At 40.0% G+C, this 13569-nt stretch overlaps 1 protein-coding gene across 3 annotated transcripts; it reads left to right on the forward strand.

Moving 5' to 3' along the window:
• The first annotated feature begins 7118 nt into the window (after positions 1-7118).
• On the forward strand, positions 7119-13232 carry LOC144654813 (uncharacterized). 3 transcript variants are annotated; one of them, XM_078515034.1, is made up of 4 exons: positions 7145-7256; positions 8812-8862; positions 9232-9490; positions 10438-13232. In XM_078515034.1, exon 4 carries the CDS (start codon positions 10473-10475, stop codon positions 11352-11354), a length of 882 nt encoding a protein of 293 aa, XP_078371160.1. In that variant the 5' UTR covers positions 7145-7256; positions 8812-8862; positions 9232-9490; positions 10438-10472; the 3' UTR covers positions 11355-13232. The 3 variants fall into 3 exon arrangements, with proteins under 3 accessions (XP_078371159.1, XP_078371160.1, XP_078371161.1); XM_078515035.1 differs by lacking the exon at positions 8812-8862; XM_078515033.1 differs by lacking the exons at positions 8812-8862; positions 9232-9490 and having other exon boundaries at positions 7119-7256.
• Positions 13233-13569: the final 337 nt, after the last annotated feature.

The following is a 13569-nucleotide window of genomic DNA, read 5'->3' on the forward strand; positions in this document are numbered from 1 at the left end:
TTTTGAGAAACAACCAAATGTTCAAAACAAAACTTTAATAAGTAATAAGTATTAAGATAACTAACAATAACAGAAACTGTAACAGTAGCAAATTGTTGAAGGTTCAGCTACTTCTAAAAGAATTGTTCATTTTAGCAGTAAATATAAACGTGTACGGAACGGTAAATGTTCATGCGTTTATCTACTCTACGTCGATGACTTCACCAGGGCCAGCTATCCACAATAGGGGCGCTTATTAGAATAGAGGCACTTATAAGAATGGGAGCGCTTATTAGAATGGGGGCGCTTATTGGAATATGGGCGCTTATTGACAAAAACACATTCGAAGGGGGGCGCTTATTCGGAAGGGGGCGCTTATTGGAAGGAGGGAGCTAAATCGAATCATTACGGTAGCCTCTCTTCCCCATTTGAAGACAGGGTCCTTGACCCATTACACTGTAGCTCGTCTCATTGTACCAGGCAAAACTAAAGTTTTAGATAATTACATGTATGCTTTAATAAATGTACATAAATTAGCTGTGGTTATTCTACAATGTTCTGAGATACTGTATTAGGGTGCAAAAATGACATCTGATATAGTTTTTTTTAAGTGGACCTAATTAATCGGGCGTGGCCGATTTAAGGTTTACCCTTTGGTCGTCCTAGAGCGTAGTCTCCTGGCGCGGCCAAAAAGACGGGGATAGCTCGGGGTTGCTACAAAACCGCTACGGGTGACGCATACCGCAATGGTTTTCATTTTAGTTTTGACAGGAAATCGTTGCAGGCACACTTGGTCGACTTTTGGGTTAATGTGTAATCAGGTTGTGTTTTTTTGCTTCGGCGGAAGGACAGAGAAAAAAGCTTACGGTGCAAAGTACAGTATGGGGCCCAGTTCTCGGCCACTTTGACGTAAACTTGTATTTCTTACCTCAGAAGAACCGCAGGAACTTGAAATTTCTCGCAGAGCAGCTACATTATTCAGCTTTTGGTGTAAAGCTACGACCGGTCAATTGCCCGAGCAATAATAAAAATAAAAGCTCCATTTGTGGGCCCAGTTCTCGGCCACCTTGGCCCAGCCGGCCTGACGTAATTGTATTTCTTACCTCAGAAGAACCGCAGGAAGAATTCTCCCAGAGAGCATAGCTTTTTGTGTAGCTATCGACGGCAAAAATTTGCCCGAGCAATAATAAAAATAAAAGCTCCATTTTGGGCCCAGTTCTCGGCCACCTTGGCCCAGTTCTCGGCCACTTTGACGTAAACTTTATTTCTTACCTCAGAACCGCAGGAATATTCTCGCAGAGCTAGCTACATTAGCTTTTGTGTAAAGCTATCGACCGGTCAAAAATTAATTTGCCCGAGCAATAATAAAAATAAAAGCTCCATTTGTGGCCCAGTTCTCGGCCACCTGGCCCAGTTCCAGCCACTAAAAGTTGTGCGTATTTCTTAAAAAAATGCTCAATTAATTTTCACAGTCATAAAATCACTCTTAAACCTATTTACTATACGATCCCAAATTATTTTTATGATGCTTTGTTTTACTTAGAAAAGAAGATAACGCGCCTATTGCTATGCAGGCGGCAAACGATGACCAATGTTTATAAAAGGAAGTTAAAGAAGAAAATTTTTAGCAGAGAAGAAATTTAAAAACAAGGCTAATGTGATAGCGAGAGGGTGGCCGAGAAGAAACGCAACGTCGAAGAAAAATCAATAAAGACCAAAAAATACAACGGTTAAAAAAAACTAAAAAAATATTATTCTACGTTTCAATGCAAAGCGGGGGAAAAACGAACAAGTGAGCCGTCAACTACCTCCGCGTAAACTCGACTGTGAGCTATACAGAACGAAAAAAAACAGACACTACGTTTGAAGGAATCCTTTATGGAGTGAAAAAGCGTAACAGTGCGAGACCCGCGAGGCAAGCAAAACTAAAAAGAGGGTTATGCGTGGCCCGCTTTTGAAGTCGAAAGTTAGAAGGAGAATGAGGAAGCAGGGGCGAAAAAAAAAGGAGAGGGTCTGCGGCGAAGGGTACTCGCGAGAGGAGGAGGGGAGGGGCGGGCGGAGTGACGCGGAGTGCGGAGTACAGTTTAAGCACGGAGTAGAGCGGACACTAACGAATAACGAGCGAGGATGCTCGTTTTCGACGATATTTCTACTTTTGAGCACTCTATGGTCTGTTTTAGCGTGGAGATGTTTTTGCAGTAAGACATGTTCGTTCTGCAAACCCCTACTAAAAAACGGGAGATATGAGTTGTGTGATATGTTTTTTCTTTCCACTACTTGACGTCTGTTGAGTGAGTCGTGTATCTCGCACGAGGTGAGGGGCCCGTAGAAATCAACAGTCAATCGTAAATAAAGGGAGGCCACGACCCTAGAATGGTTTTGCCGTAAATTTTAAGTTCGTTTGATGCTGACTTTAATGGGGGGGTGGGCCACCACTACGTAAAGATGCCCGAATAAAAAGAGAGAAGTGGGGGAAGTAAGGCGTTACAAGTGCAAAAAGTACCAGACCACCCAGAAGAGAAAGGCAGAAGATAAGCCAGAAGAAACAGAAAGCGCCACCTTTAGGCGGGACACCACACCAAAGTAGTGGTGCAATCAGGATAGGGATTTTTTTTCTATCATTGAAATTGGTGGTAAAGTTAGTTTTGTTAGCGAAGTAGTGACAATTTTTTGATGTTCCGGTTTGTTTAAGTGATGTGGGGGAGGTACCGCACCAGTATTTTGTGTATTTGTATGTTTTTTTTGAGATGCCATTATATGTGACAGTTTATTTATGCACATACAGCTCATGCAAGCTGTGACTTACACAAGGAGTGTGTGTGTTGACTGAACCCTGCCTTAGGCAAAGCGCCGATTTTAAGCTTCTCAAGCTTCTCAATGTTCTTGTTGGTTTATGAAATACATGTAGTACAGCTTACTGAGTTTAGAAGTGGATGTTCATTCAGTTTAGTTTTTTTACACTGTTAAAAAAAAAAGTCCTTCAAATGAGGTAACATGGGCAATGAAAAGACCAGCACCAGAAGGACGTGCTGTACCACGACACGCGTCCTGCATACTGCGAGGATCAGCAATGTCGAATTCATCAAGTTTGTAGTGAATAATAAAGATGGTAAATTTTTTAAGCTCGGTAATAAATAATGAAGATGAAGTATTCAACATGACTCGAGCATGGGAGCATGGGACAAAGAAAAAGAAATTACATATCGGAAAGAAATTAATGTTTCAGTAATAAAGCAACTCTGGGGAAGATTTAGGACAGAACATGCGTTATGAATGTAGCTTTTCACAGATGGTACGACAAAAAAGCGGATCAATTTCCTTTTCAATGACGGAATAACGTTGTTTTAAGACAGGATTTACGTGGATTTGATGCCCGTAAAGTCTCTTGTAGCTCAGATTAGTCTCTCGTAGCTCAGTTGGTTAGAGCGCCCAACCGGTTACTGGGAGGCCATGGGTTCGATTCCCGTCGGGGACTCAGAATTTTTCTTTGTCCCATGCCCGAGTCATGTTGAATACTTCATCTTCATTGTGTTTATTATGTTTACTTTTAGAATGAAATAAATAATTTCACTTGACTTCTTTGTTCACTTCTATTCAACTTGCATTAAAAAAAAAACACACTTGTGAGCTTAACTTGCGGCTTGTTTGTTTCTGCTTCATTTTGTTTTTGCTTCTTTCAGTCTTTCTATTATTATTTCTCTTATAACTGTATCTTTTTATTATTTTAGGGAACGATGTTCTACATATCGGAAAGAAATTAATGTTTCAGTGATAAAGCAACTCTAGGGAAGATTAAGGACAGAACATGCGTTATGAATGTAGCTTTCCACAGATGGTACGACAAAAAGCGGATCAATTTCCTTTTCATTCATTTGACGGAATTAACGTTGTTTTAAGACAGGATTTACGTGGATTTGATGCCCGTAAAGTAGGTATAAAGGGCCCCTAAACGTTTTAAAGGGCTTTACTGCCACAGTAAACAGATTTGTCGATTATTTTGAACAGAAAATAAGCACAATCTGAGAGCAGAACTAGATTGCAAGAGGATGGAACAGCAGAATCTTTTCCCTGATACGTGTCTACGACAAAGTGATGTTCTACTTCGTCAGTTCACACCTGTTACTGAGGTACAGTTAGCGAGGCTTATTGGTAAATCTGTTCGCAAGTCCTGTGACGTCGATCCTATTCCAGCAACAGTACTGAAAGAGTGTCTCACTGATTTGTTGCCAGTCATCACTAAGATAGTCAATGTGTCTGTAACTGACGCTGTGGTGCCTTCTAGTCTAAAACATGCTTCATTGCATCCACTTCTTAAGAAGCAAACTCTGCCTTATGAAGAATTTAGCAGCTTCCGCCCAGTTTCTAACCTGGCCTTCATTTCCAAATGTGTCGAAAAAGTTGTTGCAGCTCAGACATGTCAACACGTGGAGGATAACAACAGTAAACGAACTTTATCAGTCAGCGTATAAACAGTACCACAGCACTGAAACGGCGATGATCAAAGTTCAAGATGATATTCTTCGGGCAATTGATAACAACTGTACATGTTGTGTAATTCTGCTGCTACTTGACCTTTCAGCAGCATTTGATACTGTTGATCATCGTATCCTATTGGATCGTCTGTCACAACGTTTCGGTATCGTGGACAACGCTTTGGAGTGGTTCCGATCATATCTGTCTGACCGACGTCAAGTCGTGAAAGTAAATGGAAGTCAGTCTTCTCGTCGTGAGCTCCGCTGTGGTGTACCTCAGGGTAGTGTCCTCGGACCCATTCTATTCCTGCTCTACACGTCTCCATTAGGCGATATCACGAGGTATCCTGATCAGGTCAAGTTCCACCTTTATGCTGATGATACGCATGCAGCTGTATCTCACCTTTAAATCGTCCCCTGAGATGGCTAAAGCGGCGATGGAAGCTTGTGTGCGAGACATTGATACTTGAATGACGACAAACATGTAAAAGATGAACAGGGACAAGACTGACTTACTTGTCTTGAAGGCTCGTCATCGTCCACTCTCCCCACTGATGTCTATCTCAGTCTGTAATGAGGAAATCGACCTATCATCTAAAGCCAGAAACATTGTTGTATTTTTTGACACATCTATGTCCATGGATAACCACATTGCTGCTATTTGCAAGTCAGCTTTCTACCATCTTCTGAATATCAGTCGCATTAGAAAATATTTAAGTTTTCATACTGCTGAAATGCTGGTACATGCAGACAGACTTTATGGCTTATATTGACTTAATACATACCATAGACGTTTCAGGAAAATTGTTGGAGCAGAAGTGTGGAAACATTAAGGTAATCTAATTTCAACTCTTGATTCGTTGACTAAACAAGCTACGAACCTGAATTTCAGTGAGGAGCCTCCCCAATGCTTACTAATAAAATCAGATGTGCTGATTGTCGATCGTGTGAACCGTTGAAAAGTATCCGCTAGTTCTGTAATTATTCTAAAATGCTCGCAAGCTTCTCAAACCTCCAAATTTAAATTTGCGTTTCCCAACAATTTTCGAAAATTATACCGCTATTGTGTGTCAAACTCCTTCCAGGAGATTTCAAGGTACTGCATTATTTTTGCATCGATTTTTGCTGCTTAATTGGGCGGTTTTAGTGGGGGGAACTAATCAGAACTGGATAAGCAAGCATGCGCATTTGTCAGAAACCAAATTTTCAAGATGTCTAAATGCACGCACTCATTTCTGAACATTCGAGAATTTTTTGAGAATGAAAATAACTTTCCCAAGAGCTAATATTGAAGGAAAAAGCATCCCACATCAGAAATGATGTCAAAATGAAGGAAATAACACTTGAAAGAACCTAAATTTGCAAAATTCCCTTGGGGAATCCCCCCAGACACCCCTATTAGCTCGCGCCTTCGGCGCTCGTGTTAGCGGCTCCGGCGCTAAAACTTTACCTGCCAAAAGAACCCCCTTGAATAGAATCCATCCTACCGGCCTGCGTACCTGTATACAAATTGACTCCAAACGCTTAAAACTTCGGGACAAGTCCTTGCGACTAGTCCGGCCATGCACTGAACCAGTCGCGGGGACAAGTGCTTTAGTGTAAACTAGTACCAATTTTTGTCAAATAATCTAGTCGCAGGGACCAAACTTTGTCACTGCCACATTCTCTTGCTGTCGACTTGTGAGGCTTACCAATCGTCGAAAGTTTTACCTCTTTGCATGTTAAACTAAAGGAAATGTTGGGTTGCAAACGTGGGTAATAAGCTCATTCATTCTTTATGAAAATTTTGGCTTTTAAAATTCGCCTCACGCAAAACCTACTCGAAGTTGCAAAGAAAGACTAGCTAGAAATAGCTCTAAGGACCTCTAAACAGGGCACGCAAACGCAAGTAATACGCTGTAGGGCATGTTTTTTTTCCTTATCTGTAAACAAGTAGGAGCTCCGTCCTAACGCATTTGTCAAATTCCGATACAAAATCTTTTATCTTCGCTATTTCGAACGAACAACGATATGCAAGCATCGACTTTGGAGTAACTGCAGTAACTGTAACTGATATGAACAGCTGTTGGTAAAGGTCAGTCGGGTCGAACAGGAAGATTTGGTTTAGTGGACTTCGTGCGTCATCGGCTACAACGCCCATCATAAGCCCACCATGATATAGCTATTAACATGAATTTATTTACTTAACTTTCTTTATTGTACGAGGCGGGGTCGGACAATAACGATATAGCTGGCAATTGTTCGTAGGCTTTGTTTCAAATTTCCTTTGTCGTTTAAGTAATTTGCATTAAATTAAGAAAATTATGTTGAGTTTGTCAAAGAGTAACCTGCGAACACAGATGATTTTTCGCAAGATGCTGCCTTTACCTCTTTTATGTAAGAACCACCAGAAATAGAGAGAGTGTATGTTAAATAATAATAGTAATAAACTTCCATCGTTCGCTAATACAAGGAAAACTTATCGAAGTTTCGTGACAGCTGAACCGGAAACAATATATACAATGTTTCAGTTTATCCGGCCACGCATGAAAAACATTTGCATACGATAACCTATCGATTATTCTCGATCGAACCCGAATATAGAGACAGTCTGCGGTGTCGTATTTGTTCGGAATCAATCCGAACTGCCGAAGCTGTCCGTCAAATCACGTTCCAGAATGTTCTTTGAAAAACTGAGGTGTTATAAGCGGCTATCGACACTTAAACAGTTCAAACAGATGCAGACGTTGTTAATACGGTACGGGAACTTGGTGTTTGACAGTGCAAAAGAACTTGGGAACTAAATATCAGGGACGAAGAAGTCAGGTAATAATTAGAACATAATTTTGAGAGCAGTTATATTTCTAGTCCCTAGAATGACCAAAGATGTTATCCCTATTTTTTATTTTTGTTATCCCTGAAACCCAGTTGTTTTACCTTATACCAATAATTATCTTAACATTTATCGCTTATCCTTAAAATAATTTTGTGACTTACGCCTTATCCCTAAAGCCCTTAACAGTGCCTCATTTGGTGTTAACATGAAGGGAAGACCAGAGATGATGCTTAATGGTTAAAATGTTGCCATTATTTAATTACTGCTAGAAAACAAATTCGGTTGTCACAAGCCAAATAAGCACATGCGGTTGTGCGAAGTAGCAGGAGCGTAGAGAGGCGGCTGTATTCCCACAGCCCTACGGCAGCCCAGCTGACCGTAGGAGAGGTTCCACTGCATTATAAATTAAAATGAAAGAAAAAAAATAATTAACAGCTAAATTGTTTTAGCCGGTTTTCCACAACACTATGCAGTTTTGAATGTTTCATTCACCTCTCACTGAACAACATTACCTTGACGTGACTAGAACATGTTGATTTAGAATTAATGTTGACGTAGGTCACCGAGTGATCAAACACTGAGTTTCCGGTGTCCAACCGTTTGGCTTCAATGAGCATTTACAGAAAGATCAGTTTGATGAATAAAATTTGCTAGATAGCCAGTGAACTTGGTAAGGAAAAATAGGGAAAAATAAAAATTGCTAGTTAGCCAGTGAAGGTGTTAAGGTAAAATATGGAAAAATAAAATTTGCTACATGAAGACTACATTTGCGCTTATACATAAACTGATAGAGATTAGCGTCCTTTCTGCCTTTCGTATCGCGCAAATGTTAATTTTCAGGCGACCAACTCGTACGGTGACCACCGGAAGTTTGCTATTGGCACAGTAAGTCCTGTTTCGCTGATGAAGAACGTCATGCATTTGCGAAATAGGATGGGATACGTTTTGGATCCGTTTAGAAGTAAGACACTTGCTAGTTAAGAGATGATGCATATTAGTTTTCTTGCATGAGATATCTGATCTTTTGACTTGTTTAATTACTTGAGTGATTTGTCTTACATGGTTGATCATCCGAATACCCCTTTTGTTTTGATTTATTTTTAACCCTTTATCTAGTAGGTCATTAATCTAATAGTATAAATAGGTAAACAGATTTGGCGAGCATAAAAGGCCTTATCACGGTTTTCGACGCCATCTTGACGAGTAGGCAACGCGGTTAGAAATTACAGTGTTTGCCATGGGAATCCGACGGCAAATATCTTTTACAAAAATTGAATTCTGGACAACTTATGAATTGTTAAGTTAAGATACTAGACAGCAGTTTTATTCGCCGAGTTTGAAGGATATAGCTGGGCTAGAAAGCGTTCAAATACGTTTTTAATTTCCCGTACATTTGTCTATATTTTTTCTGCAAATTAACGCGGTTCGCGGGAAAAATTATAGACAAATTATAGACAAATGGCGTCCTTTTTTATTTTCAATGCTTTAACGTGGTTTAACAGTGACGTTTGGTGTTGTACGAATGTTTGTTTCCTTTTTCGATAGGAGAATGCAGGCACAGAAATGAAATGTTTATTTTTTGCCAAAACAAGACGGGTAAGTTATTACGGCATCCTAAGGTAGCACGAACAGTCTAAGGAATTTTGTAATTCCTTAGACTGTTCGTGCTACCTAGGATGCCGTAATAACTTACCCGTCTTGTTTTGGCAAAACAAGACGGGTAAGTTATTACGGCATCCTAAGGTAGCACGAACAGTCTAAGGAATTTTGTAATTGGAATCAAACCCGTGCAAATTTGAAACTCAATGTTTCATATTTTTGTAAACGTCAGAAACATCAGATTGTGATTGTTAACAGTGTCGTCCCTACAGTTATTTTACCATTCTTTTTCGGTTGCTTTGCGACGAATTTAATTGGTTTAAAACTTCGTCTAGATTTTCCGTAATTTCTTTCCTTTCTTGATAGGACTATGCAGGTACCAAAATGCCAAAATCTTTTTTGCCAAGATACGATTGGTTCAAGGCTTGTATATATCCTAATTTTGGCGAAATTACTGGATAATACAAAGGATGCAAAAAATGTCCCAGACCGTGCTCAATCGCTTAAACTGAGGCAGCATATGTTACGAGGAGAGGTATAACTTGCTATAGAAGATGTTTTCAGTGGATAACAAGACATTCGACCTTTGTCCCGGTAGATGCTATCGTGAAGGAAGACTCAGCTGGTAATGTAGCCATGGAACGATTTATCAAATGATTATTCAAATAGTATTTCGGGAGGAATTTCCTCGCTGAAAATTAACCCCTCCGTCCCCCCCCCCCCCCTCCCCCGAAAAGATTGTGTTTGTTTACGATGCCTAGCTCCACAAAGAAAGTATCGCTTAGTTTTTGGTAGCATGCTGACGAATATAATTTTACTGACAAAGCAAAACACTCTGTGAGCGTTTCAGATTGTCTATTTACCGGAATATACTAATTAAATAAACAGATAGCTGGATAGACAGACATACATTAGAGACAGACAGACAGACAGACAGACAGACAGACAGACAGACAGACAGAAAGGCAGACAGATAGATAGACTGTCAGACAGACAGACAGGCGGGCAGACAGACACGGACAAACAGACAGACAGGCAGGCAGACAGGTTGGTGGTAGCCAGGCAGGCAGACAGAAAGGCAGGCAGGAAGACAGGCAGGCAGATAGAGACAGACAGACAGCCGGACAGACAGACGACAGAACGAAATGATGAAAACACGCCATTCAGAATGGCTTCTTTGCAAAACATCTTTTTCTTGTTCAAGCTTTTCGAAAACGGTTACGTTTTGATGTTGAGTGTACCGCTGTGGGCTCAAGTACTCTGCGCTTGCTTAATTTGTGTATAGGAACTGTAAGCAGGGTACTGGAAACGTCTGAGTTTCCAGCTGGCCCAGGGCAAATGTATGCACAAAAGAGATCCATGCATGTTGGGTCTCTGACTGTTAATATCACATACTGCAATCAAGAGACACGTAACTACTCTATGTAATGCATGCTTGTCATCATTCCATTTCTTGTCAAAATGACGCCCATAGGTTAACGTTAGTTTCGCCAGGCTTTCCAGTGCCTTATTATCAGCATCTTCAAATTCTAGAGTAAAGCATATTTTCATAAACTTTGTTTTTATTTCAAGGTGTATACGTAAACGGACATCAGAGACCCTTGAACATGAACGTGTCAAGTCAAAAAACTAGCTTTAATTTAAATGCGCATGGCATGAACTGCCCAGATCCCCGCTGTGTACTTCCAATCTGTGTTAACGTGAAGCTTCAGGCTACCAGACATACAAACTCACCACAGAGAGACAAACAGAACCGCCATGCGAACGAGGATACCAGTCGCAGAAGTGTAAACCGGCAAAGGAGTGGCGATTGCAAAGAGTCTTTGCCTTTAGTCCAATCCGTTCTTGCCCATAATACTGAAGAACAGTTACTGAAAGAACTGAAGGACTTCGAAAGAGTATTTCAAAACCAGAAAGATCAATTTGACTCCTCTTTCCTTGAGTCGCTAGGGATCACCCAACCAAATATTAACCCACTACTTGACCATACGGGGCGAGAGGATTGGAATAATGTTGGAAGCCAGCAAGTGCCTCATGCCACAGAATACGACCCTATACTTGACATGGAGATGAACAACGACTTGCAGTTTCCCGCAAATTCCGAACCTGACAAGTCCATTTCAGACCCTAGTGAAGACCTGCAACCGTCTAGTTACTTAGAGCAGTTTGGTCCAATGAGTCCTTATGCCGTTGCTCTGGAAAAGGAAGAGGACAAGACAGCTAAACGTACAAAGCATGATCATCACGACATGGCGACTGAATTCCCACCAGGATCCAACGCTATCAAGGGGATTGTTAGCAGCCTAGAGGACAGCAAGAAACAACTTCGCGGACATCAGTTTAAAGAATCCAACAAACTCTTTGGAATTCTCTCCGAAATATTACGAATGTTTGAATGCCCCATGTCTGCAGACCTTGAGGCATTTTATGTACAAACCCTTCAGAAGGCGCTAAAAGAGATTCAAAATGCAGTGCCATTTAATATGTAACATGATTAGTGACGACTACGATGACGATGGTGATGATGATGATGATGATGATGATGATGATGATGATGATGATGATGATGATGGAGGAGGAGGAGGAGGAGGAGGAGGAGGAGGAGGACGACGACGACGACGACGACGACGAGGAGGAAGACGAGGAGGAGAAGGAGGAGGAAGAGGAAGAGGACGAGGAGGAACTTATTGATGTGTCTGATGAAACACTCATTCTACTAACTGGGAACACTGATTAATCTGATTTTTGAATGTAGGATAACTAAAGTGAACAGATATATATTATACTAGATAAGGTCAGTTTATTTTTTTTTTTTCAAACAAGTTTAATTTTTTTGTCTCTGTGTAAGGAAGGAAGAAAAAAATCAGACTATTTTATAAAATTTTAGACCAAAAACAAATTTAAACCATATATTATCTCTTCTCATGATTGTATAAAATGTGAGATGCCTATCAGTCTGCTTTCTCAGCAATACGCAGTACCATTTTGGTATTTAGGTGTTTTGAGAAACATTGACCAGCAGAAATGTTAAACCGTACGCGACAATACTGAAAGTTATTATGGGTAGAAATGTTTCTCCGTTGCTTGATTAAAGCTCACAATGTTTTAGTGCGATAAAATTAAAAAGCCTGAATACGCGCGTATTCATGTTTTTTTTTCTATCTTTATTTGCGCTGAAACATAGTGAACTTCGATCAAGTAACGGTATACTAACCGGCATTGCTACGGCAATGCTGGGTAGAAATAGCTGTACATGCTCACAGACTGTCGAACCCAGAACCATTGGTTTAGAGCTCTGGATGAAGAATGATACAATTTAGTGGTGCACGCATTTGGTCGGGTAGACTTTAAAAATCGACAACTTATGTGTTAGTCTGCTGTTTTACTGATAAATCGGATATATAAATAAATGAAATTAAAATGGAAATGGCTAAGATTTTAGCTAAAATTTGGTAGTTTATATTCTCTTAAAGGAATAGCTTGGAAAGTAAGAAAGCCGAATTACAGAGTAGGTGAATCATCGACCAGTAAGAAATCGACTCCGTTAAAACGGACACCTCTATAAGATGGTCACCTCTTTAAAGGGACTGTGTCACGGCCGAGTAAGTGTATTTTATTAAGTTTTGTTAAATACTCGATATGAAACTTAGTTTTAAGCAAATGAAAGATCATCGCAGTAATGTACTCAACTTAGGCAGTTGAGAAAAGCAAGCCTGAAAAAAATTCAGGCTTGGACGGGAATCGAACCCATGACCTCTGCGATACTAGTGCAGCACTCTAACCAACTGAGCTATCAAGCCAACTGGGAGCTGGTCACTTGTGAGTTCGTAATATACCCGTGGATGGAGAAGATATGAAATGAATGTATGAAATTCATATATTTGTACTGCGGATATAAATTTTAAGCAAATGAAAGATCATCGCAGTAATCTACTCAACTTAAGCAGTTGAGTAAAGCAAGCCTGAAAAAAATTCAGGCTTGAACGGGAATCGAACCCATGACCTCTGCGATACTTGTAGCCATCCTCTGAAATATTCAACTTTTCGATGTCTTTTTTTGTAGTAGGGTCTCATGATGAACTTGCATATTAATTTATCAAATTAATCTTTTAAAGGAATAAAGAAAGTAAGAGTCGATACACAGAGAAGGTGAATCCGTCGATCAGTAAAAAATATTCAGCTCATGATATTTGCCGTTTTTTATTAAATTGGGTCTTCCGACCTATTTTTGTTCACACTTGCTACTAAAAGGTACTGTATGCTGCATTATTAGGAGGACAGAATTCCCTTAACAACCTTCGTTGTTCGCCCATGCATTGGAAAGGTTACTGAACAAAATAAAATAAATGTTCAAAAAAATAATGAAATGTCGAAGTGTCCGGGGTTTCTTTGGTTTCAGTGCGTACGGAACTGGTGGAATGCTTTATGAATTGAAAGGAAAGGTTGAAGTACTTTAACTTATTGTCATTGAATTCACTCAGGTTTCGCCCTTTGCTTCTGCTGAATGATTTTAATGTCCCAACCAGAAGGGCCTGACAATATATAAATTCATGCCAGCAACAAAGATAATATATAAATACTTTTAAATTATTTTTAAAACTTCAGGTTTTCATCAGTAGTTTGCAACGTTTTATTCATCACTGGAATCTTTACACCATAACGGATACATGATTAATTAGAGTGATAATAATTAAATTTAATTCT

This window comes from Oculina patagonica, chromosome 5, assembly GCF_052425735.1.
Source record: "Oculina patagonica isolate OP01 chromosome 5, crgOcupat, whole genome shotgun sequence".
Classification (NCBI taxonomy): Eukaryota; Metazoa; Cnidaria; class Anthozoa; order Scleractinia; family Oculinidae; genus Oculina; species Oculina patagonica.

Coding starts and splice junctions, on each gene's coding strand:
- LOC144654813 (XM_078515033.1), top strand. CDS start 10,473: ATGAACGTGTCAAGTCAAAAAACTAGCTTTAATTTAAATGCGCATGGC.